The sequence below is a fragment of the Phyllobates terribilis genome, unplaced genomic scaffold (assembly GCF_046119375.1).
Source record: "Phyllobates terribilis strain yellow unplaced genomic scaffold, ASM4611937v1 Scaffold_7__3_contigs__length_470593459, whole genome shotgun sequence".
Classification (NCBI taxonomy): Eukaryota; Metazoa; Chordata; class Amphibia; order Anura; family Dendrobatidae; genus Phyllobates; species Phyllobates terribilis.
In genome coordinates, this window is record NW_027362767.1 from 290,206,973 (window position 1) to 290,230,738 (window position 23,766).

The window sequence follows — 23,766 nt, forward strand, 5'->3', positions numbered from 1 at the left end:
GTATATGCTGTATTATTTTGTCCCCTTCGTAAATTTTTTTTAATATTTTTCAAAAACACTGCTTTAATTTGGATTAAATATAAAATGTAATAGTACTGTTCCCTTGGTTCTGTAAACCGCACCTTGAAGCCGTACGCTACCTACCAGGCCTCCACTCATCCTGTATAAAACACGACTTGTGGTGGCAGCTATTAATCTTTCTTGGGTTATCATGGAGTTGGCAGTGACTGTACAGGGTACATACATATATTCCATGAGTTGGAATTGGAGGTGTATATACCATTTGCGGTCTGTTAGTTTTCTGATAACCGGCCTATTCGTGCAAACAGCCTGCAGCCTCCTCCGTTAACCTCTTTAAAGCCTGGAGCGTATTAGTACGCCCCAGGCCATCACCCCCGGTTCAGTGAGGATTCCGGCGCTGAGCCCGCACTGAACCTGGCACATGTCAGCTGATTCTTACAGCTGACATGTGCCCGCAACAGCGCCCGCGGCTGTTAACCAGTTAAACGCCGCTGTAAATCTCGGAAGCGCGGCCTTAGCCCCGCCCATCAGTGACCCCGTCACGTAATCGCAGGTCACTGATGTGTGGGCATGGCAACCCGGGGTCGACAGCAGACCCCTGTGGTTGTCAGGTCTCGCTAGCTATGAACGCCACCTAGTGGTCGGCGCTCATAGCACAGGAGCATTTCTCCCGCATACAGGCGATCTGCTCCTCGCCTGTATGCAGTAGAAACGATCAGGAAACTGCAGCTTCTAGTCTCCTATGGAGACTATTGAAGCATGCAGAAAGTGTAAAATTTTTTTTAAAAATATAAAAAAATATATAAAAGTTTAAATCACCCCCCTTTTCGCCCCATTCAAAATAAAATTTAAAAAAATTCCCACATACACATATTTGGTATCACTGCGTTCAGAAATGCCTGATCTATCAATATAAAAAAAGACTTAATCCGATCCGTAAACGGCGCAATGAGAAAAAAATTCTAAATGCCAGAATTACGTTTTTTTGGTCGTCGCAACATTGCAATAAAATGCAATAACGGGCGATCAAAACATCGGATCTAGCCCAAAATGGTATCAATAAAAATGGCAGCTTGCCACGTATAAAATAAGCCCTCACCTGGCCCCAGATCATGAAAAATTGAGACGCTAAGGGTCTCTGAAAATGCCGCCATTTTTTTTTTTTTTAAGCAAACTTTGGATTTTTTTTCACCACTTAAATAAAAAAGAACCTATACATGTTTGGTGTCTACAAACTCGTAATGACCTGGAGAATAATAATGGCAGGTCAGTTTTAGCATTCACTGAACGTGGTAAAAAGAAAAAAAACAACAACTGTGGAATTGCATTTTTTTGCAATTTCTCCGCACTTGGAATTTTTTTTCCCATTTTCCAGTACACGATATGGTAAAACCAGTGATGGCATTTAAAAGTACAACTTGTCCCGCAAAAAATAAGCCCTCACATGGCCATATTGACTGAAAAATAAAAAGGCTATGGCTCTGGGAAGAAGGGGAGCAAAAAGCGAAAATGCAAAAAGGAAAATCCCAGGGTCCTTAAGGGGTTAAGTCGACCAATCGTGTAACTGTCTGGACAATAGGGGGCAGCAGAGAGATATTCGACACCAAGATCACAGCAGGTGGTTCTGCGTTACCTTTCCGGGCTGTGGTATCTTGACACCAGCCATGACCGACTTTACAAAATCAGGCCCCTAATAAATTATTTTAATGACAATTTTTCCCACAAACAGTATAAGGCTATGTGCCCACAATCAGGCTATAGCAGCGCTTTGGAAGCAGCATATTTTCGCTGCGTCCGATCCTGCATGTAAATCCGCATGTATTCATGTTACCTCTTGCAAAAGTGAAAAATTTGAGGCTAAAACAACATTTTTGTGAAAAAATTGAAAGTTTCAATATGACGACCTAATGTTATCAAATTCTGTGTCATACCTGTGAGTTAAAAATGATCACTATACCTCTGCATAAAATCCTTGAGGGGTGTAGTTTACAAAATGGGGTCACTTGTTTGGGGTTTCCACTGTTTAGGCACCTTAGGGGCTTTCCAAATGTGAAATGATTCCAGCAACTTTTACTCACCAAAAGTCAAACCTTGCTCCTTCCCTTCTGAGCGCCGACCGTGCGCCCAAACAGTAGTTTTCCCCCACATTTGGGTTCTTGGTGTATTCAGGAGAAATTGCACAACAAAATGTATGGTGCATTTTTTCTTGTTACCATCGTGAAAATTAAAAATTTGGGACTAAAGCAACATTTTTGTTGAAAAAATTAAAATGCTAATTAAAATGTTTAGTTTTTCCTTCTGCAATTGCTTCAGTTCCTGTGAAGCACCTGAAGGGTTAATAAAGTTCTTGAATGTGGTTTTGAGCACCTTGAGGGGTGCAGTTTTTAGAATGGTGTCACTTTTGGGTCTTTTCTGTCATGAAGGCCCCTCAAAGTGACTTCAAATGTGATGTGGTCTCTAAAGAAAACGGTTTTGTAAATTTTGTTGGAAAAATGAGAAATCGCTGGTCAACTTTTAACCCTTATAGCTCCCTAACAAAAAAAAATGTTGGTTCCAAAATTGTGCTGATGTAAAGTAGACATGTGGGAAATGTTATTTATTAAGTGTTTTGTATGACATATCTCTGATTTAAAGGTATAAAAATGTAAAGTTTAAAAACTGCAAAATATTCTAATTTTTGTTGTCAAATTTTCAATATTTTCATAAATAAACGCAAATAATGACAACCAAAATGTACCACTAACATGAAGCACAATATGTCAGGAAAAACCAGTCTGGGATCACGGGCTGCTGACTGCTTTCTATCACGTGCTTCCCTTGTGCACATAGCAGCACTCACTCACTAGCCTGAAGGGGCCATCCCGTAGTCACTACCTGGACCTCCCGCCCCCATTATCACCATGACGACCCTGTCACACTCAGAACTTCTGAGAGAAGGGAAGAAAAGCCGGTTATGCCCTGACCAATCAGCGCCGGGCGCCTGCACTGGGCGTGGTCAGCAGCTGCCAGGGCGGTGACGCCAGGAGCCTGACACCTGTTACCTGTATTGTCCCGGGAGCCGGTAGACTGAGCACAGCGCTGACCCTGCGGCTCCGGCGACCGCACGTACATCCGCCGCTGTTCATGTGACGCGTCCTCCGGGCGGCCGTAGCAAGCTGGTGTGTAGCGGGCACACGAAGTCCTCACAGCTGGAGAAGACGCTTCCGTGCAGTGCAAGTCAGCGCCCTGCCCATGGCCCGGGAGGTGCCCGAGGTGCCCGATGACTCCCTGTTCCTGTCCTTCCAGGCACAATGCGAGTCCAGCGATGGCTGGAGCAGTTCCTATAGCAAGCCGGGCATCGGGGTGTGGATGAAGCCCCCGAGCGAGAAGGGCTGCCTGGTGCACACGGCGAAGGTGAGCGGAGGGCGCTGGGCTGGGTGATGGTGGGCTCTGATCTGGGTGCTAGGCGCTGTGTGGTGGTGGGCTCTGATCTGGGTGCTGGGCACTGTGTGGTGGTGGGCTCTGACCTGGGTGCTGGGCGCTGTGTGGTGGTGGGCTCTGACCTGGGTGCTGGGCGCTGTGTGGTGGTGGGCTCTGATCTGGGTGCTGGGCACTGTGTGGTGGTGGGCTCTGACCTGGGTGCTGGGCGCTGTGTGGTGGTGGGCTCTGATCTGGGTGCTGGGCGCTGTGTGGTGGTGGGCTCTGATCTGGGTGCTGGGCGCTGTGTGGTGGTGGGCTCTGATCTGGGTGCTAGGCGCTGTGTGGTGGTGGGCTCTGATCTGGGTGCTAGGCGCTGTGTGGTGGTGGGCTCTGATCTGGGTGCTAGGCGCTGTGTGGTGGTGGGCTCTGATCTGGGTGCTAGGCGCTGTGTGTTGGTGGGCTCTGACCTGGGTGCTAGGCGCTGTGTGGTGGTGGGCTCTGACCTGGGTGCTAGGCGCTGTGTGGTGGTGGGCTCTGATCTGGGTGCTAGGCGCAGTGTGGTGGTGGGCTCTGATCTGGGTGCTAGGCGCAGTGTGGTGGTGGGCTCTGATCTGGGTGCTAGGCGCAGTGTGGTGGTGGGCTCTGATCTGGGTGCTAGGCGCAGTGTGGTGGTGGGCTCTGACTTGGGTGCTAGGCGCAGTGTGGTGGTGGGCTCTGACTTGGGTGCTAGGCGCAGTGTGGTGGTGGGCTCTGACTTGGGTGCTAGGCGCAGTGTGGTGGTGGGCTCTGACTTGGGTGCTAGGCGCAGTGTGGTGGTGGGCTCTGACTTGGGTGCTAGGCGCAGTGTGGTGGTGGGCTCTGACTTGGGTGCTAGGCGCAGTGTGGTGGTGGGCTCTGACTTGGGTGCTAGGCGCAGTGTGGTGGTGGGCTCTGACTTGGGTGCTAGGCGCAGTGTGGTGGTGGGCTCTGACTTGGGTGCTAGGCGCAGTGTGGTGGTGGGCTCTGACTTGGGTGCTAGGCGCAGTGTGGTGGTGGGCTCTGACTTGGGTGCTAGGCGCAGTGTGGTGGTGGGCTCTGACTTGGGTGCTAGGCGCAGTGTGGTGGTGGGCTCTGACTTGGGTGCTAGGCGCAGTGTGGTGGTGGGCTCTGACCTGATTGCTAGGCGCAGTGTGGTGGTGGGCTCTGACTTGGGTGCTAGGCGCTGTGTGGTGGTGGGCTTTGATCTGGGTGCTTGTTGCTGGGCGGTGGTGGGCTCTGATCTGGGTGCTAGGTGCTGGGCGGTGGTGGGCTCTGATCTGGGTGCTAGGCGCCGTGTGGTGGGTGCTGCCTCTAGAACACATGGCTCAGCTGGAGCTCCTCTATTCACTGTCCCATTACCGACCGTGGCACTGTCAGAGACCAGCAGGAGGTGCTCGTACACATGGAGGCATCAATGCCACAAGACGAGTGATGCCCATGGAGCTGCAGTATGCCCTCCGAGCATCGGGTGCTTCCCATACACAGGCTGCTACTGCAGTGGGCTGTGTACAGTAATATGGGCAGAGGAGACCACTGTACAGGTGTCATGTATATGACCAGTATACGCCCGGATACCAGTCCACTGTCTTTCCTCTCCCCGTGCTCCCAGTATCAGGCACCGATCGGCCTCTGACTCATTCATGTCCATAGTTCAGATCTACAGAAACTCATTGATTTCCAAGGAGCCGTCATTTAGACGTAAAGCCGATCTGCCCCCAGATTGCACAATCCCGCTGCACTCCTGGCCTCTAAGGGACCCTGTGAAGTCCCCAACTCTTTTAAACCCCTTTAAAAAGAACAGTCAACTGCTCAGGACTTTTTGGTCCTTTATTCAGGGTTTCCAGTGAATAAATGCCTCGCCGGACTAGTCCTGTCCTGGATCATTAGCACCCGGCGAGCTGATGTGTATACGTTTATTTTACTCACATATATGCAGTTGTACTAAATCATGAGGTCATGGGCGCACCTAACGGGTTCCTCTTAGGGCTCATGCACAGGACCGTAATAATCAGACAAGTGCACTTGTCCTTATGTTGTTTTATGCCCCGTGCACATATCTCTTTCTGTCGGAGGAAATAAAATCGTTGCATCCAAGTATCTGATCACACTCGGCCATTCACGTCTATGGGTCCGTTTAAAAAATCGGACAGCACTCGGATGACCTCTTTCGTGGGTTGGCAGCATGGAGAAGATGGAGACATTTTTTTTCTTCTCCACATCTAAGAAAACTGGAGCACCCACTGAGCAGAGTGTGATTAGCATAATCGGCCCGATTTTCTCGGAAGAGAGAATAACGGCCTTGTGACCCGAGCTTTCAAGAGTTTTTCCATCCCCATAATAACTTTCAGCGAGCAGTGCAGCTCGCTGAATACTAAGACCCGATTTATACACCCTTGTGTCGCGGTCCAAGTACGGACTCGTATATGCCAGAGTGGCTGCTGAGTTTGGGTCAGGAGAACCGTAGCCGGTCAGTGCATCACGGGCCGCGACACATGGACGTGTGTCTGCAGCGTAACGGTGTGACGAGCCCCCTGGGCCGTGGGGTACTTGGTGCTGGGCCGGTCGTTGCTAGGGGAGATGTCACAGTGGCAGTGACCTGGTCCGTGACCCAGGGCGGTCAATCAAAAGGGGAATATTTACAGGGGATTTATAGTTCGTCAGGGCCGGCTCCAGGTTTTTCTGGGCCCCGGGCGAAAAAGTCTCAGTGGGCCCCTTTAATACATACCACGATTCATGATGCACAGATACCGCAGAGAAATATATATATATATATATATAATATATATATTAGTACAAGGCCAAGGATTTCACTTCTTACATTACATGAGCGATATCTATTGTAAATTCCACAATAGCTCAGAAACCGGCGAATCGCTCCACACAGAATCCTGGCCCCCATATAAGGCCCCGTACGGAATCCTGGGCCCCGTACGGAATACTGGCCCCCATATAAGGCCCCGTACGGAATACTGGCCCCCATATAAGGCCCCGTACGGAATACTGGCCCCCATATAAGGCCCCGTACGGAATACTGGCCCCCATATAAGGCCCCGTACGGGATACTGGTCCCCTTATAACGCTCCGTACGGGATACTGGCCCCCATATAATGCTCCATGCAGGCTGTTATCCCCACATAATGCTCCATACAGGCTGCCCCCCCCCTTATAATGCTCCATGCAGGCTGTTACCCCCCACATAATGCCCCATGCAGGCTGTCCCCCCCCCCTCCTTATAATGCTCCATGCAGGCTGTTCCCCCCACATAAAGCACTATGCAGGCTGTCCCCCCCACTTATAATGCCCCATGCAGGCTGTCCCCCCCCCCCCTTATAATGCCCCATGCAGGATGTCACCCCCCTCTCTTTATAATGCCCCATGCAGGATGTCACCCCCCTCTCTTTATAATGCCCCATGCAGGATGTCACCCCCCCCTCTCTTTATAATGCCCCATGCAGGATGTCACCACCCTCTCTTTATAATGCCCCATGCAGGATGTCACCCCCTCGCTTTATAATGCCCCATGCAGGATGTCACCCCCCTCGCTTTATAATGCCCCATGCAGGATGTCACCCCCCCCTCTCTTTATAATGCCCCATGCAGGATGTCACCCCCCCCCCTCTCTTTATAATGCCCCATGCAGGATTTACCCCCCCCCCCTCTCTTTATAATGCCCCATGCAGGATGTCACCCCCCCCTCTATAATGCCCCATGCAGGATTTACCCCCCCCCTCTCTTTATAAGGCACCATGCAGGATGCCACCCCCCCTCTCTTTATAAGGCGCCATGCAGGATGTCACCCCCCTCTCTTTATAATGCCCCATGCAGGATGTCACCCCCCCCTCTTTATAAGGCCCCATGCAGGATGTCACCCCCTCTCTCTATAATGCTCCATGCAGGATGTCACCCCCTCTCTCTATAATGCCCCATGCAGGATGTCCCCCCCCCTCTCTTTATAATGCCCCATGCAGGATGTCACTCCTCCCCCCTCTCTTTATAATGCCCCATGCAGGATGTCACTCCTCCCCCCTCTCTTTATAATGCCCCATGCAGGATGTCACTCCTCCCCCCTCTCTTTATAATGCCCCATGCAGGATGTCACTCCTCCCCCCTCTCTTTATAATGCCCCATGCAGGATGTCACTCCTCCCCCCTCTCTTTATAATGCCCCATGCAGGATGTCACTCCTCCCCCCTCTCTTTATAATGCCCCATGCAGGATGTCACCCCCCCTCTCTTTATAATGCCCCATGCAGGATGTTACCCCCTCTCTTTATAATGCCCCATGCAGGATGTCACCCCCCCATATTATGCCCCATGCAGGATGTCACCCCTCCATATTATGCCCCATGCCTCCATACATTAAAAAAAAAAATCAAATACTCACCTCCCTCCTCCTCACCTGCTGCAGCTGCTCGGGTCCGGACTCCAGCGTTTCCAGTATCTTCCCGCTCTGTGCTCCCTGTGACGGCTCAGGGGAGCGCGCGGTGGAAAGACGTCACTGCACCCTCTGACCTGAGACGTCACAGGGAGCGCAGAGCAGGAAGACAGCGGATCTGCAGAGGCACGGGGAGAGGTAAGTATCCGGCTGCCGGGGCCCTGAGCAAGCGGGAGAGAAGGGCGGGCGCTGACACCGCTCTCCTCCCCCCATAGCCCAGCGGGGTGCGCGACCGCCAATGGGCCCCTCTGCCTGTTCAGGGCCCCGGCACTTGCCCGGGTGCTGACACCGGCCCTGGAGTTCGTGACGCCACCTGCACCTGTGGTGTGTGGCTAAAGGGAGCCGCCAATGCGGAGCAGGTCCTCTGGAGCTGTTGTTAATGCAGCAGAGTTGGTTTAGCTCTCCACAGGTAGAGCTTAGCTCCAGGGCTGTGCTGAGTTGTTATGGATGTTGCGGTGTAGTGCAGGGGGTGATGGCGCAGCAATAACTTAACAGAGACAGTGGGGTGCAGTCTTCAGAGTTTACTCACAGTTGTTAAGTGCCTCAGGTTGCACCGTCCAGCTTACAGCCTCCCACGTTGCGCTGCGTTCACCAGGCAGGGGTTCAGCAAACTGCCAGGTGTTTCAAGAGTGCCTGACAGGACCCCGTTCTATATGACCTTCTCAGCCGTCTTTCTGCGCTGGCCCTCACCCTTCTTGCCCTGCGCCTCGCCAAACAATGTCCCAAGCCGGTATCCTCGGATCTTTCTGGGCAACCTGGAATTCCCTGGATCCTACGTGGTTACCTTTTTGGCGACTTGAGTGCGGATGTGGCAACTGCACCCTGAAAGTACAGAAGCCTCTGGTTTCCAGTTGAACCTTGTAATTCTCACTGGTCAGGGGCCGGTCCCCTCTGCGGTTTGATCCCTCCACCGCCTGGCAGATTCGGGCATACGGGTGGCCTCCAGCACTACCCGTACCCCTGGGATCCCTTTCACTTTCCTGGAGCCTTTCTCCTGCTCCTCTCTCCTTCCTCCTTTCCTTCTCAGTCTTGGGCCTCTCTCCTAGGCCCTCCTCCCGAGCAGAGCTCCTGCTCCCCTCAAACTCCACTGACTGACTGGCTTCACACCCAAGATGGTTCCCTCTTTTATATCACTTCTAACAAGTGCTCCCCTGATCTACGTCCTCCACCCACACCCACTACATGGTTCCCCCCACTCCAACCAGGGTCAGGGCTCAGCAGGAAGCGCGACACACCTTGCCCCTCCAGCTGGTCTGGAGTAGTGTACTGTTGGATGCAGGTGTTAGGGTCCCAGGCTGTACTCCTTCCTTACCTGAGAGTGAGATACCACACCTCTGGGTGAGATGCAGTACCTCTGTGGCGACTGAACCCGCAGGGGCGCCACAGGTGTGTAATGTGTACACTGCCAGGATTCGGCTCTGCTTGCCTTTTTGATTGGTCATCACGTAACTGTAAATTCGCATACTTGTGGTCACGTGCTGACTAGCATCTCTGAGTAGAAAATTAATAGAAGCGGATGAGAAGCTAGTCGGCTCACAACCAAAGCATTAAAATCACATACTTGTGATCACGACTGCACGAATTGGCTAGCAGAGACAGATCCTGATGGTGTGTATGTTACACATTTGTTAGTATTCGGTATGCTACACTGTTTGGTGAATGTTTGCCCTGGGGTGGAAAACCTCTTTAATTATTCATACACTATTGTGAAATCTGATGACAGATACTCTTTAAATCAGTGACAGGATATGGAAATGTAGTCAGACCTTAATGCTTTCAGACGCTTCGTGCGGGCAGGAAACCTATCATTTATGCCAAGGGAGAAGCTTAGAAAATTGCATTTTTCACTCCTCGACTCTGCAGAGTTGTTATTCTGTTTCCTCGAGGTGGAAAATCCCTGTGACCAATGCTCCCTCCATGTCACGGGACTGTAGTCTTCTGTACCCGGGTCAGTAGGGTGAAACAGGATTTTGTCTCTCTGGCACTTACAATCAGTTTGGTGCCTTCCACCACAAAGTGCGGCTGATGGCATGTCATCACTGCTGTGTATGAACAGGGCTGGTGGACTTATTTCAATTTGCCAGGCCAGGACAGTAGGTCTTGAAAAAACATGACTGATCCAAAGAGACAAACTTTGTATGAAGTCTTCCTTTAGAATTTTCAGAGGAAGTTGTTGAGATGCAGTAAAATAAATGCAATTTCTGTGACTGTACAGGAAGTTGGACACAAAATAGAGGAAGTTGTGATGTTTGCGCTCGCGGCACAGAGCCGCCCGTGCTGTAAAGTACAACTCCAGATTCTGATCATTCTGATGGAGTGGCATCTGACGATACAGACGGCAGCTAGAAAAAATATTGGCGCTATTTTAGTTAAAAATGACATAAGTCTAAAACAGGCCGAATGCGGCTGATCAGAGAGAAGTGTAAAAAATATTCTTAGTTGTACTTTATGGTGTGCTGGACTTATCTTTATGGCATCTTCTGTGCCTCCTGCACTACTGCACATTGGGTTTATTGTACCTCGCTAGCTGGGAATTGTGTTTTCTGCAAATAACACTTCTACTATGACTGGCTCTTGATTTTTGGATCATTGTAACTTCAACATCTTGAAAGACCTAATATTTGGGTACGTCCTCATGGGTACGTTCAGGATTTTGCAGCAGAAAATTCTGCTGCAAATCCTGATGTGTTGGCAGGAAAAACGCCGCTTAAAATATGCACGTCTTTGTTGCGGTTTTTACATGTGTTTTGTTTTCCCCACTCATTAGTATGGGTGAAATCTGCAGCAAAAACGCTGAAAGAATTGACATGTGATTGCCTTATGCCAGAGGGAGCAGCAGCTGTTGGTCTCAGCAGACCCAGATCTGCTCTGCAGTTCATGCAATTACAAGGGAAGTCGGCAATAATTAAAACAAATGTATTTTTATGTTAAAATGCCATCCAAAGGTCTTTGTGACCTCCATAAGGTCATGAATGTGTGAACTTGATTTAAAAAAAAAAACAAGAAAGCCACTGTCAGTACTCACTGCTGGTTTTTTTTTTTGTTTTTTTTTTTTTAGCCCCTCCCTTGTTAAAAATGCTTCCTTTTATTTCCTTACATTTTCCTCTGGTATTGGCAAAAAATATAAAAAAAAGTTATAGCAATATAAAAACGAACAAAGTGACATTAACTTTTCATTAAAGGTTTGTAAAAATAAAAAAAGTACCAATAATTCAGATGAAAAGAAACAAGCGCTGGACAAGTAAATGTATTAGGGTATGTGCACACTATCAGTAATAGTTGCAGATTGGACGCCGTGGACTTGCGCTGCGTGCAATCCACAGCGGCTAGATGTTAGCGCATAGTGGACGGGATTTCAAGAAATCCCATGTCCACTATGCGTCTCCGTGCTCCTGTGGATCACCCGCGGACACGGACATGTGATGCGTCTTTACAGACCGCAGCATGTCAATTTCTCTTGCAGAGTCACTAGTCTCCGCAAAAGAAATTAGATCAATACAATATATTGATTGCAGTGAATCCGCACGGTTCAATGAACACATGCGGATTCACCTGCGTGCAGCACTTTGGATGCAGCATAGAGTATGCTGCGTTCAAAACGCTGACAGTACTGACCATGTGCACATAGCCTTAGGCTCATTCAGGATTTGAATGCAGAAAATTCCTTAAGGTTTCTGCATCTCTTGGCAGGAAAAATGCTGCATAAAAAAACATATGTTTTTGTAAATCAATGAATGCTCTTTGGAGCTAAATAAAGATATTTGAAAAAAGAAACGTGGGACATCACTTTAACCCTTGGATTACCGTCAGATCTGGGGGTAAGTATATTGGTTAATTTAAATGATTAAAGAATGTGTCTGTCCTGTCTTACTCTCTGTGTGTGCTTATTTAACTCTTTATACTTTAATTAGGTTTAGTAATGAAAGGGTCTGATTGACAACTTGTCATCACTAAACAAAAGGGCTAGGTGTCAGCTAATCCAATAAACCCAATCTCATTAGCATTCCCATTCAAGTCATTTCTGGGGCAGCTGAGAGCTGCTATTTTTAGCCTAGTTAGGTGCCATTAGGCAAACATGTTCCCTGGCTATTAATAACAGCTGTTTCATTAGTCGCTACCTCTCCACGATCAGCAACCAGCAGCGCTTTGGATGCATCATGTTTTAGCTGCATTCAAAACGCTGTGTTCTAATGCTGCACTTTTGTTGTCAATAGATTTGGATCCACCGCATATAATGACATTTCAATCTGTCAAAATATGCCGCTACAGAAATTGCCCCCTGACGAAGGCCCGCCGAAACGCACGTAGGGGTGACACCACCCCCCTTCCTTTTCCTAGGTTCACTATTGGTGCCTGCTACCTAGGTAATTATATATGTGGTACATATCCCTTTTGCCGACTACTCCTGCTTTGCTGCCCCTTGATTCTTTTTTTTTGTAGGCTTTGCATCATTTTATTAGTGGCATAGGGGTTTCCTATATGTAACTTATCAGTTATGTTAAATCTCTTTTGAAATGTGATTTGGCATTCGGGAATTGTTCCCCTTGATACAAATGAATTTCTATATGTGGCCCTGGTGTTCCTATATTGGACCCTTCATTATAAGTAAATTTTCCTTGGGGGTTTGTGGTGTCTTTGCTTTTTACCAGCACATGTGGCACTTGGTGCCCGTAAGTTCTATGTAATTTATATACTTTTCTTGTATATGTATATGTAATAAAATTTGTCATTTCATATTTGGGGCTTTGATGTCGCTTAATTTTTCCTCCAATTCTTTCACGCTACAGAAATTGACATGCTGCGGGTGAGTTTGGGTACGTTACCACGATCAGGAGTCGCTGCAGGTTTGAAGCTGCGTGTTTATGCAGTGTCAAACCCGCAGCATCCAGATGTTACCGCATAGTGGATGGTATTTCTAGAAATCCCATGTCCACTATGCGTGCATCTGAGGCTGCGGATCACCCGCGCACACTGACATGCAGCACGTCTTTCTGGACTGCAGCATGTCAAATTCTGTTGCGGAGTCACTAGTCTCTGCAATAGAAATTTGACCACTAGAATGTATTGAATGCAGTAAATCTGCATGGTTCAGTGAACACATGCGGTTTTACCTGCGTTCAATAGAACGCAGCAAAAATATGCTGCGTGCAAAGCGCTGCTACGTCTGGACAGTAGGCACATAGCCTAATATTTAAAAAAAAAAAAATGGCGTGGGCTCCCGCTTCATTTTCATAACCAGCAGAGGGAAAGCCGACCGCTGAGAGCTGATATTAGTAGCCGGGCAAGGGGCTATTAGCCAAAAATGTTCCCTGGCTATTAATAACAGCCCACAGCTGTTTACTTAGCCTTTACTGGCTAGATTAGAGGGGGACCCCAGAAATTGTTTTACGTAGGGTCCCCCTATAAAATCTAACCATAAAAGGCTAAACAGACAGCTGCGAGCTGATATTAATAGCCAGGGAAGGGTCCATGGATCCTGGCCCCCTCCACTTCTAATATCAGCTCTCAGCGGCCCCAGAACTGGTGTAATCATATGATGCACCAAATCTGGTGCTTAGCCTCTGCTCTTCCCACTGCCGTGTAGTGGTGGCAAGTGGGGTAATGAGGTTGAAGTTCATGTCAGCCTTGTATTGGCGACTGATATGAAGCCAAGGTTAGCAATGGAGGGCGTCTATAAGACGCCCCCATTACTAACCCCAGAGTAAAGGTTTTTGATGCTTTTTCAATAAAGACACGGCCAGACTAAAGTCTTTTATTGAAGTAAAATTACACACTGTTTTAATAATTTATTTAAAAATTAAAAACACTGTATACTCAACGCCCAGTTCCCGAAGCCCTCATCTCCTGTAAGAAACCAAAAATAAAAAACAACCATATCCCTCACCTGTCCACTGTCATAACGTAATCCCAGTGTCCCACGGCGATCTGGGTCACTTCTACAGCAGCCACATCAGCAATCACTGATGTGACTTACTGTAGAAGACTGGAGTGTAATCACTCCTGTCAGTGTACATCGCTGCTGCTGGGGCTGAATTCACCTGAGTTCATCAGCTGATAAGCCCCGGTGACCTCATTTACGGCATTAGTGTTGCATGAGAACATTCCCACGCAGCACCAGTGCCGTAAAGTGAGGTCCCAGAGCTCTCAGCTGATCTTGAGCTGATGAACTTAGGTGAACTCAGTCCCGGCAGGCCAGCGATGTACACTGTCGGGAGCGAGCACGCTCCCATCAGTGTATTGCCGGCTGCCTGGTGATCGGGTCGCCGGGGGACATCAGAGGACGCTGGACAGCTGAGAATAAGGTGTTTTTTACTTTAATATTGATTTTTACTTTTTTTGTTACCCACTGCGCACAAACGCTGGCTGAGGAGACTCCTTCACTGTTATCAATGGGGATCGGTGGTCGGATAATGGGAGAAGTAGTCTACTCCCCCGGCCCGGGTACCATTCTTTCTGCGTTTTTGTGGCGTATTTGACTCATTGACTTGAATTGAGTCAGTCAAATATGCAGCAAACAACCGCAGCAAATCCTCTAATATATTTATACCTGCAGGTTTGCTGCGGTTCCATTAAACTGAATGGGCGGAAAACACTGCAGAAACGCTAAAAAGCATGGAAATGCTGTGGATTTAAACGCAATGACAATCCTGTCAGGAAAATTCCTGATCATGTGCACAGCACATCAGGATTATCATTGGATTAGCTGGCACTTGGATTACCTAGCATTTTTGGTGCATTTCTGTGTGGAAAAAATGCTGCAAAAACGCATCAAAAACGCACAGTGTGCACATAGCCTTAGGCAACATAAGTCGGTCATATCCCTGGCACGAGCCGGGTACTAATACCTAGAGATGTACGTAACCCTGTTTCATGTACGGTAAATGTCTAGTGCCAGATGGGCTGACCAAATAATGAAAAAAAGAACAGGTAATATCTGAAGGAGTAAGTGGGGGAAGACTAACAGAGGAAGCCAATAAGAAAGTCGATTCAGATCCCGGGCAGCATTGCAGATGTAGACCCAGATAAGTATGGCCTGTGACAAAGTCACTGGTAAAGTGGCATCAGTGAACTAAAACCAATAAGTTTCCTCCAGCATGTTATTCGTTGAGAGGGGTTAACAATAGTAAAAGGGAGTGGTTTTTGTGAATGACTATTGTGAAGGGTGGAAGGTCATTCACCATATCTCCCCACCTCAGGGTGTGGTCTGGGGGAGTTTAAATACTTGGCCAGCTGAGGCATTCAGAGTTCAATGTCTGGAGAAGTAAGCTCCAGAAGGGAGCTTGTGTTTGTTCCTGAACCCTGGGCAGTTGCTGAACTCCCAGCAGGCGAAGCCTTGCTACTACAAAGACTGCTTTCTTTGTGTTACCATTTTTGCTTCTGTTTTCCTGTTTTGCCCAGCGGGCTGTATTTATTTTCACTGACTAAAGGTTGGTTTATGCTGTTATAACAAACCAACCAAAGATTTAAAGAGACAGTGTACCTGTGTCTACCTCCAGGTGCAGCTGAGTGAGCGATCTACCACAGGCCATATAATGATCAGATATCACAGAAGTGGTTTGGCATTAATGAATCAACCATTTCTTTGATAGGATGTGGTGAGACTGCGGCGGACCCTGTGCTTTATTTACCTGGAGCCCTGATCATGGCCATGACAGCTGGCACCCACCTGGGATGGTTTCTGCAGGATCCAACAATGGTTTAACATTTTTGCTTGGCGATAATCTCTCACGGTAGAAGCACCTAATTGATAGATTGGAAAAACATATTTTTATCTAACTGACCTTGTGTCTACCAGATAAGCCATGTCACAGGCATCTGCCAGCAGTTTATCTCCCGCTATAGAAATAATGGGGACGTTGGTGAACTCTGTCCCATGTCTGTGGATAGCTGTACTGTAAGTGTGACTGGATATATTCTGTATACATACATTTGTAATTTTGCAATGTTCACACTGGCCACTGGGACTTCTTAGACATGCCGTCCATTCAGGAAAGCGTTTTCAGCAAGGCTTTATTATCATCAGAGGCAGGATACAGTGACAGGTACCACCTCTATAGTACAGGATCCACCAATCAGAATAAGTGATGTCAAACTCTCATTAGATGCATGAATAGAAAATATAGGGTCTGGGTCTGACCATTTTGGCTATGTACATGTGTTGTTTCCTGAAACAGCAGGAAATTGGAGAAAAAAACACTGGGCAGTGTTTGTGATATGTTAAAATATAAAAAAAAAAATCAAGTATTAGCACTACATGCAGAAATGCCACATTTAACCTCGTTTTTAACATGCCAAGATGTGTATTAATGGCTGGCGGAGAAATGTTCTGCCACACTGAATGCACTTGGGCAAATCATCAAGATCCGCTGCTGGCATCTCCTTTGTAAATGCCGACCAATGATGTCACAGATGTGTGCAATGTGAGACAAGTCTGGAGATGCTGCAGGAAAATTGTATCTCCACTTTTTCATCATTTACATATCATTAACATGTCTATCAACCCTGTGGTTTCTGCAATTCCACAATTCATTTTGGTGTTGCAATTTCAATGTTGAGGAGTATATACATTATCCGTGAATAAACCATATACATATATACCACTAAAGAATAAAACATATACATAAATGCATATCACCACTAAATATACGGAAAACAGACAGTTGTCACTCTTCATATCTTACAGCAGGGTAAAAATAGTCTTTTTAGCAATTTTAAGAAGTATTTTTAGAGGCGGATGTAATTTGTAGTAACTCACATTTATAGTGAACAGTTATACTTATTGTTAAAGGAATTATTTGCAACTTTAGTTATTTTTACCTATGGGGCTAAGAACTTATCAGCAGGTAGTTGCTTATTGTTCTGTCCGACAACAATCTCTCCCGAATCGGGTGGTAACTCTCCTGCTTCATTTGACCTCACATTAACAGAGCAGCTTCCTCTCTTCCAGGCTGCTTTGTCAATGGGGCATCACTGCAAACATCATGCTGATTGTCATTCGGCTTTCCACCTTTTAGGCAGCTGGGAGCCGTCTGTCAATCAGAATGACATCAACAGAGCAGAACAGAAGAAACTGCTCTGCCAACGTTATGTCCTGTAAGGCAGCGCTAGTGATCATGCTGAGGGACACTCGCTGCATCGGGTAAATTAAAACACACCAGGCATGTTTTCCAGTATTTCACAATCCAGCAGTTTATTACACTTGATAACTGCTTATAACCGAGTCCAACTCAGTGGCTCGCCGACATATTACATACAATGTCCAGGAGCCTTTCAAGTGGCAGACTGGCCCACTTGGCTCCAGTTACAGCCTCCAGCAAAGTCACTTATAGAAATGTCCACATCAAGCAGTGTTTTACCTTTTCTGGGTTTTAGCTGCTTCAGACTTGTTCTGCCACCACTGTGGCTTTACGGCTTCCCAGGTGGGGGTCTCCAGCCCTCGTTCCTTCAAAGGCTACTGGTATGTGGTCTCGCCTCACATCCAGCCTCTGCCTTCCAGGACTCTTGCCTTCCAAGCCTCTGGCCCTCCAAGGCTACTGGGATCGCTTACACCTAAGGATCCCGCCTCTGCCTTTCAGGCTCTTTCCTTCCAAGCCTCTGGCCCTCCAAGGCTACTGGGATCGCTTACACCTAAGGATCCCGCCTCTGCCTTTCAGGCTTCACCAGGCTTCAATATGCCTCACTAGGCCTCACACTCTAGCGGTGTCCCACATGGGAACAGGCCTCACGCCTTACACACCTATCTCAAAACTACCAGGGTTTATATATCTTCTAGTGCATACACAGGACCTGTGCTTATGTCACAGTCATGTGACCAGTCCCCTGGGGGGGAGGTACATGGTCAGCCAAAACACCCCTGGACCATTACAATAATGCCGCAAGCCGCTGCATTACATATCCCCCCCCTCTGTTCAAACTTGTGGGGTTGAACACATAATATACACAATCACCTTATAAACCACAGTTCACACGGAGACCATGTACTTGACAATTGCGCTGCTCAGCCCCTGGAACATTAGTCATTGACATTAACCCATTCCTTAGGGACCTACCATCTGTCATTGTCCCTGACTTCGTCAAGTCATATTTCCGGGTCGTAACCTTGTCAGACCTCCCCCGCTCCCAGCGGTCAGTCGTAACCTTGTCAGACCTCCCCCGCTCCCAGCGGTCAGTAGTAACCTTGTCAGACCTCCCCCGCTCCCAGCGGTCAATACAGCAGTGTGACTCACAAGCCCTGGTATCTAAGGTCCGGTTAGACTCCGTACTGTCCCGTACTCTATCGGGTCGTTTGTATGGGCCTCTCAAACCTGAGTTACTGGAGGTCTCACTACCTCTAAACCCACGCCCACTACTCTCAGGACATCTTGAAAGGTCCCTAACTTCAGCTGTAGCTGTTCTGTTATTTAGGGGGCCCTTTCTCTGTCTGGTGTCACAATTTCTAGACGGCTGCCATCTTCTACTGCTCAGATGATGCTGTCTTTCCACTCGCAGTCTAGCGAGATTCAACTGTTCTACCTCTCGCAGGTAGCTCACTCTGTATTCAATCAGCATGCGTATATATGCAAGACTTTCTTCCGTTCCTACAGCAGAGAATGAGACCATGCCGTCTTCATCTGGTATCCAGTCCTGTTGATCATGTGGACTGCTTACTCTCATCACACCAGACTTCTTTACCATCATATGCATGGCTCGGCCATTTCTCCCAATAAGCTTTCTTACCAGACCCTGAGGCACTTGGATGACCTCTTCCCGCAGACTGTGAGCTTTTCTCATAAGCTCCAGTTGTCTAACGGCTTGTTCCGTCTTCAACCGGAGAGACCGCTTCGTGCGAATACATCACCAGTGCATGTCACTTAGGATCGCCACCCTCTTCACTGTGACTTCGGTCGTGGACAGGACCACCAGCTGTTTAGCTTCTGAGGTCGAGTACACCTTACAGGCTCCCACGGCCTTCTTAAACTCTTCATGCACTGACTTTCTGGTGCATTCTTCTCTCAAATCCTCGGGTACATCTATGAGGCACTTGTACCGAGATGTTTCTGTTTCACCAGTGGTTTCCAGACGATCAACCTGCTCAGGTTTCAGGGGCAACTGACTTTCAGCTTCTTCACCCTGTATGCTTCCCCTGAGCTGACTCACAGCTACAAATTCACAAATTTTTGTCTTGACCACTTCCATTTCATATTTATCTTCTGTTAACACTCTTAGCTCTCCTCAGGTCCACCTTCTCATGGTATAAGGGAGTCAGTGCAACTTGTTTGCTCTTTTCCTTCTCCAAGGAGGCCTCGTTCACTGAGTGATACTTTGGTAGGTGACCTTTGAGCTCGAAAACTTCTTCCTCTAGCTCAGCTACTCGCCTCTCAGCAGCCCATCTCTGAAGCTCTTCCTGCTTCAACTGCTCCTTTAACAGTAGAGTTCTCTCAGACCTCTCTGTCTCCAATGCGCCCACTCGGCCCTCAACAGCCAGTCTCTCAAGCTTCTCTTGCTTCAAATGGGCTTGTAGCGACTCCTTGAGCTCCTTGATCTCGGCTCCTACATCCACCGAATCATCCGAGCTCGCATTATTCGAGTAGGTATTTGTTTCAAACCTCCCATCTCCAGTGGCCAACTCCTGGCCCTGGTCTGTGGCTTCTCCGATAGACTCCTCCATCTTTTTCCGCTCAGCTTCCATCTTGCTGATTCTTTCCTTAAGGCACGTCTCTGCCCTCTGGAGATTATCACAGAACGTCTGCAGCTCCTCCACCCGAGCCTCCAGACCTAGGGTCTTTCTGCGGAGATCATCATTTTCATCACGGTTGTCCTGCCGAGTGGTCTCAACCACTTGGCGCATGTGCTCTGCATCCGCCTTATCATCCTCTAGTTTTCCTTTAACCCTGAGGAGATCCTCATAGTCTCTCTTAATTTGTTGCAGTTCTCCACTGCGTTCACCATATTCCTTCTTGGATTCACACCGCTCCCGGTTGAACTGTTCGCGCAGTCTTCCTAGGTTTTGTTCACACCCAGAAACTTCATCCTGCAGCGCCTCCTTCTCAAGCTTCAACTGCAAAACCTCCTCCTTGGTTTTGCGGCAGTCCTCCTTAATTTTCTGGAACATTTCCTTCCATTGGTTAATTTCCTCGTTGCTTCCCTCCAGGTCTCACTGTAAGTTCCTCACAACCTGGTATATTTTCTGCCGTTCAGACTCCAGGCTCCGCTGGTCTGAGGACACGTTCTCCAGGTTTTCCCATAGTTGCTGCACGTCACTCTGATACTGCTGCCTGATAGGCTCCAGCTCTTGGTCATGACTGGCCACCTCCTCTTTCAGGGCTGTCAGATCCTGATCCTTCTGTCTCAGTACTGTACCGGAGGTTGCTACTGGCAACGTCACCTCTTCTGCCTCTAAAGAAGAATCCACACTTGAAACAAAGGCACACAGCATTACATTTTTTTTATTTTCACTTGCAGCAAAGACTACAGGAGCAACCTTTTTGTTGCCCTTGCGCTGTCTGCGACGAGAGGGGGACTCTCTCCCCTCGTCTAGCCCCTCCTGACTGGACTCTTTCTACTTTCATAGTGTCACCGTCAATTGTGGGGTCTGTGTCACTCCCCATGGTTTTGTGGACTAACAGGTCACCTCCCACTTTGACGTCAACCCCTTCTACTGGAGCTACCCCGTTATCAACGGTCAAATTGTCATTTTTAGGCGGAACCAACCCACAACCAGTAACAAATTTTGGTTTTCTATACTCCACGCTCTTGTGAAAATCCGCCCCTTTTTTTAGACTCCGCCCCCTTTTGAACAACCACACCGGTAGGGGAATTTTTACAAAAAAAATCAGCAATAGTCTTAGGACCCAGTTCACAACATCTCTTACCACCTCCCCGGGCACTCTGGGACAATACTGGCGTCCCCAGAGAGTTCACAGAATGGTTCACTGCTGCCATTCTATACGGTGCCCACAGCTCCTGCCGATCCTGCACCATGTCCTGTAGACTTTCTCAAATACCTGCTGCGGTTTCAACCGGTACTTTAATCGATCAATAGCTTCATTTTCTTTTGCTGCTCCGTTCACCGCCATCGCAGTACACTATTCACACTAGACACTTCACACCGCTCTCCGCGGAAAATTTTTGTGGCCCCGCCGAGCCACAGCAAACCAGGTTTGAGTGCGAGGACAATTTTCGTAACCCCGCTGAGTTACAGCAAGATGCTTTAATTTTCGTGACCCCGCCGAGCCACAGCAAGATGCTTGTATCCACACTCGTCGTCCTGTGCCGTTGCCCCTAGCAACCGGGCTGCAGTTGCCCGCATTCTCCACCACATGTAAGGCAGCGCTAGTCATCATGCTGGGGGACACTCGCTGCATCCGGTCAATTAAAGCACACCAGCCACGTTTTCCAGTATTTCACAATCCAGCAGTTTATTACACTTGATAACTGCTTATAACCGAGTCCAACTCAGTGGCTCGCCGACATATTACATATAATGTCCAGGAGCCTTTCAAGTGGCAGACAGGCCCACTTGGCTCCAGTTACAGCCTCCAGCAAAGTCACTTATCGAAATGTCCACATCAAGCAGTGTTTTACCTTTTCTGGGTTTTAGCTGCTTCAGACTTGTTCTGCCACCACTGTGGCTTTACGGCTTCCCAGATTGGGGGTCTCCAGCCCTCGTTCCTTCAAAGGCTACTGGTATGTGGTCTCACCTCACATCCAGCCTCTGCCTTCCAGGACTCTTGCCTTCCAAGCCTCTGGCCCTCCAAGACTACTGGGATCGCTTACACCTAAGGATCCCGCCTCTGCCTTTCAGGCTCTTTCCTTCCAAGCCTCTGGCCCTCCAAGGCTACTGGGATCGCTTACACCTAAGGATCCAGCCTCTGTCTTTCAGGCTTCAATAGGCCTCACTAGGCCTCACACTCTAGCGGTGTCCCACACGGGAACAGGCCTCACACCTTACACACCTGTCTCAAAACTACCAGGGTTTATATATCTTCTAGTGCACACACAGGACCTATGCTGATGTCACAGTCAAGTGATCAGACCTTCTGTATGCACAGGACCTGTGCAATGTCACAGTCATGTGACCAGTCACCTGGGGGGGGGGTACATGGTCAGGCAAAACACCCCTGGACCATTACAGTAATGCCGCAAGCCGCTGCATTACAGTCCCCATAAGCCACAGGACAGCTGACGGGTAGTTAGCAACTATCTGCCTGTAAGTTCTCAGCCTGATGGCAAAAACCAAAGTCTCGGATAACTCCTTTGAGACTTTGCTACATGTGCAAGGAAATAAGTTTTCAAGTATTAAACAGGTTTTCCACTTTCAGGAGTCTCCACTGTATTGGACAGAGCTGTGTAAAAATAATAAAATCAGATGATCCTAACGTTCCCGGGTCCTGTGCCGACTGTCCGCTGTTCAGGTCTGTGTGCTGGCTGCAGTTGTGACCTCACTATTACAGGCAATACAGAGAGACTGTAGCAGCAGTAGCGGACAGCCGGTGATGGACCCAGGGAAGGTGAGGATCATCTGATTTTATTATTTTTACACAGCGTTGAACATCACAGGTGAGAATCCTGAGAGTTGATAACCCCCCTTTAATAGATGGCTAGTGTAACCTCTAGAATAGTCTGTACTGCAATAATGGGCAAAGAGAAGGCTTATCTTAAAAGGGTTGTCCAGTACTAGACGACCCCTTCTTAATAGCACCAACGAACAGCCTAAAATCAACTGTATACTTGGCTCTTGGACCAGCGATGTTCCTCCTTATACACTGGTGCTGCTCACTTCCACATCTGAGATGATTGGTGCCAATGAAGTTACGATCCCATATTCCTGCCAAGATGCGTTGCGAGATATCTGCTGATCTTGTTTCTCAGCAGGTATTTGGGCTTGTATTGTCACGGGCCCCACTAGATACGAAAGTTAGCGCCATACCCCTTTTAACATAATAGTTTTTGTTTTTTTTAGCTATGATAGTGTTACTCACCTGGGGAGGGCTCAGACGTTGCATGGATATTATTTACACCTGCAAGCACGTGATGGGCTGCAGGAACAACTTTTATGTTTTCATAACCTCCAGGTACCTGATAAATTCTGTCATTCTGCTGATATAATTTCTTGAATGTTGGGTTGTGTGGAATGAGAATTACTTGCACATATAGTGGGTACGGAAAGTATTCAGACCCCTTTAAATTTTTCACTCTTTGTTTCATTGCAGCCATTTGTTAAATTCTAAAAAGTTCATTTTTTTTCTCATTAAAGTACACTCTGCACCCCATCTTGACTGAAAAAAAGCAGAAATGTAGAAATTTTTGCAAATGTATTAAAAAAGAAAAACTGAAATATCCCATGGTCATAAGTATTCAGACCCTTTGCTCAGTATTGAGTAGAAGCACCCTTTTGAGCTAGTACAGCCATGAGTCTTCTTGGGAATGATGCAACAAGTTTTTAACACCTGGATTTGGGGATCCTCTGCCATTCTTCCTTGCAGATCCTCTCCAGTTCCGTCAGATTGGATGGTGAACGTTGGTAGACAGCCATTTTCAGGTCTCTCCAGAGATGCTCAATTGGGTTTAGGTCAGGGCTCTGGCTGGACCAGTCAAGAATGGTCACATAGTTGTTCTGAAGCCACTCCTCTGTTATTTTAGCTGTGTGCTTAGGGTCATTGTCTTGTTGGAAGGTGAACCTTCAGCCAAGTCTGAGGTCCACAGCACTCTGGAAGAAGTTTTCATCCAGGATATCGCTGTACTTGGCCGCATTCATGTTTCCTTCAATTGCAACCAGTCGTCCTGTCCCCGCAGCTGAAAAACACCCCCATAGCATGATGCTGCCACCACCATGTTTCACTGTTGGGATTGTATTGGGCAGGTGATGAGCAGTGCCTGGTTTTCTCCACACATACCACTTAGAATTATCACCAAA

The 23,766-nt window shown here is 48.0% G+C and overlaps 1 protein-coding gene across 1 annotated transcript in view; it reads left to right on the forward strand.

The window, feature by feature from the left end:
- The first annotated feature begins 3,008 nt into the window (after positions 1-3,008).
- LOC141154658 (START domain-containing protein 10-like) overlaps positions 3,009-23,766 on the forward strand; it is a 35,553-nt gene continuing 14,795 nt past the window's right edge. The window contains exon 1 of the mRNA XM_073640938.1: positions 3,009-3,414. Within this exon, the coding sequence (XP_073497039.1) occupies positions 3,253-3,414 (162 nt within the window). The 5' untranslated portion in view covers positions 3,009-3,252. The remainder of the gene's footprint in view (positions 3,415-23,766) is intronic.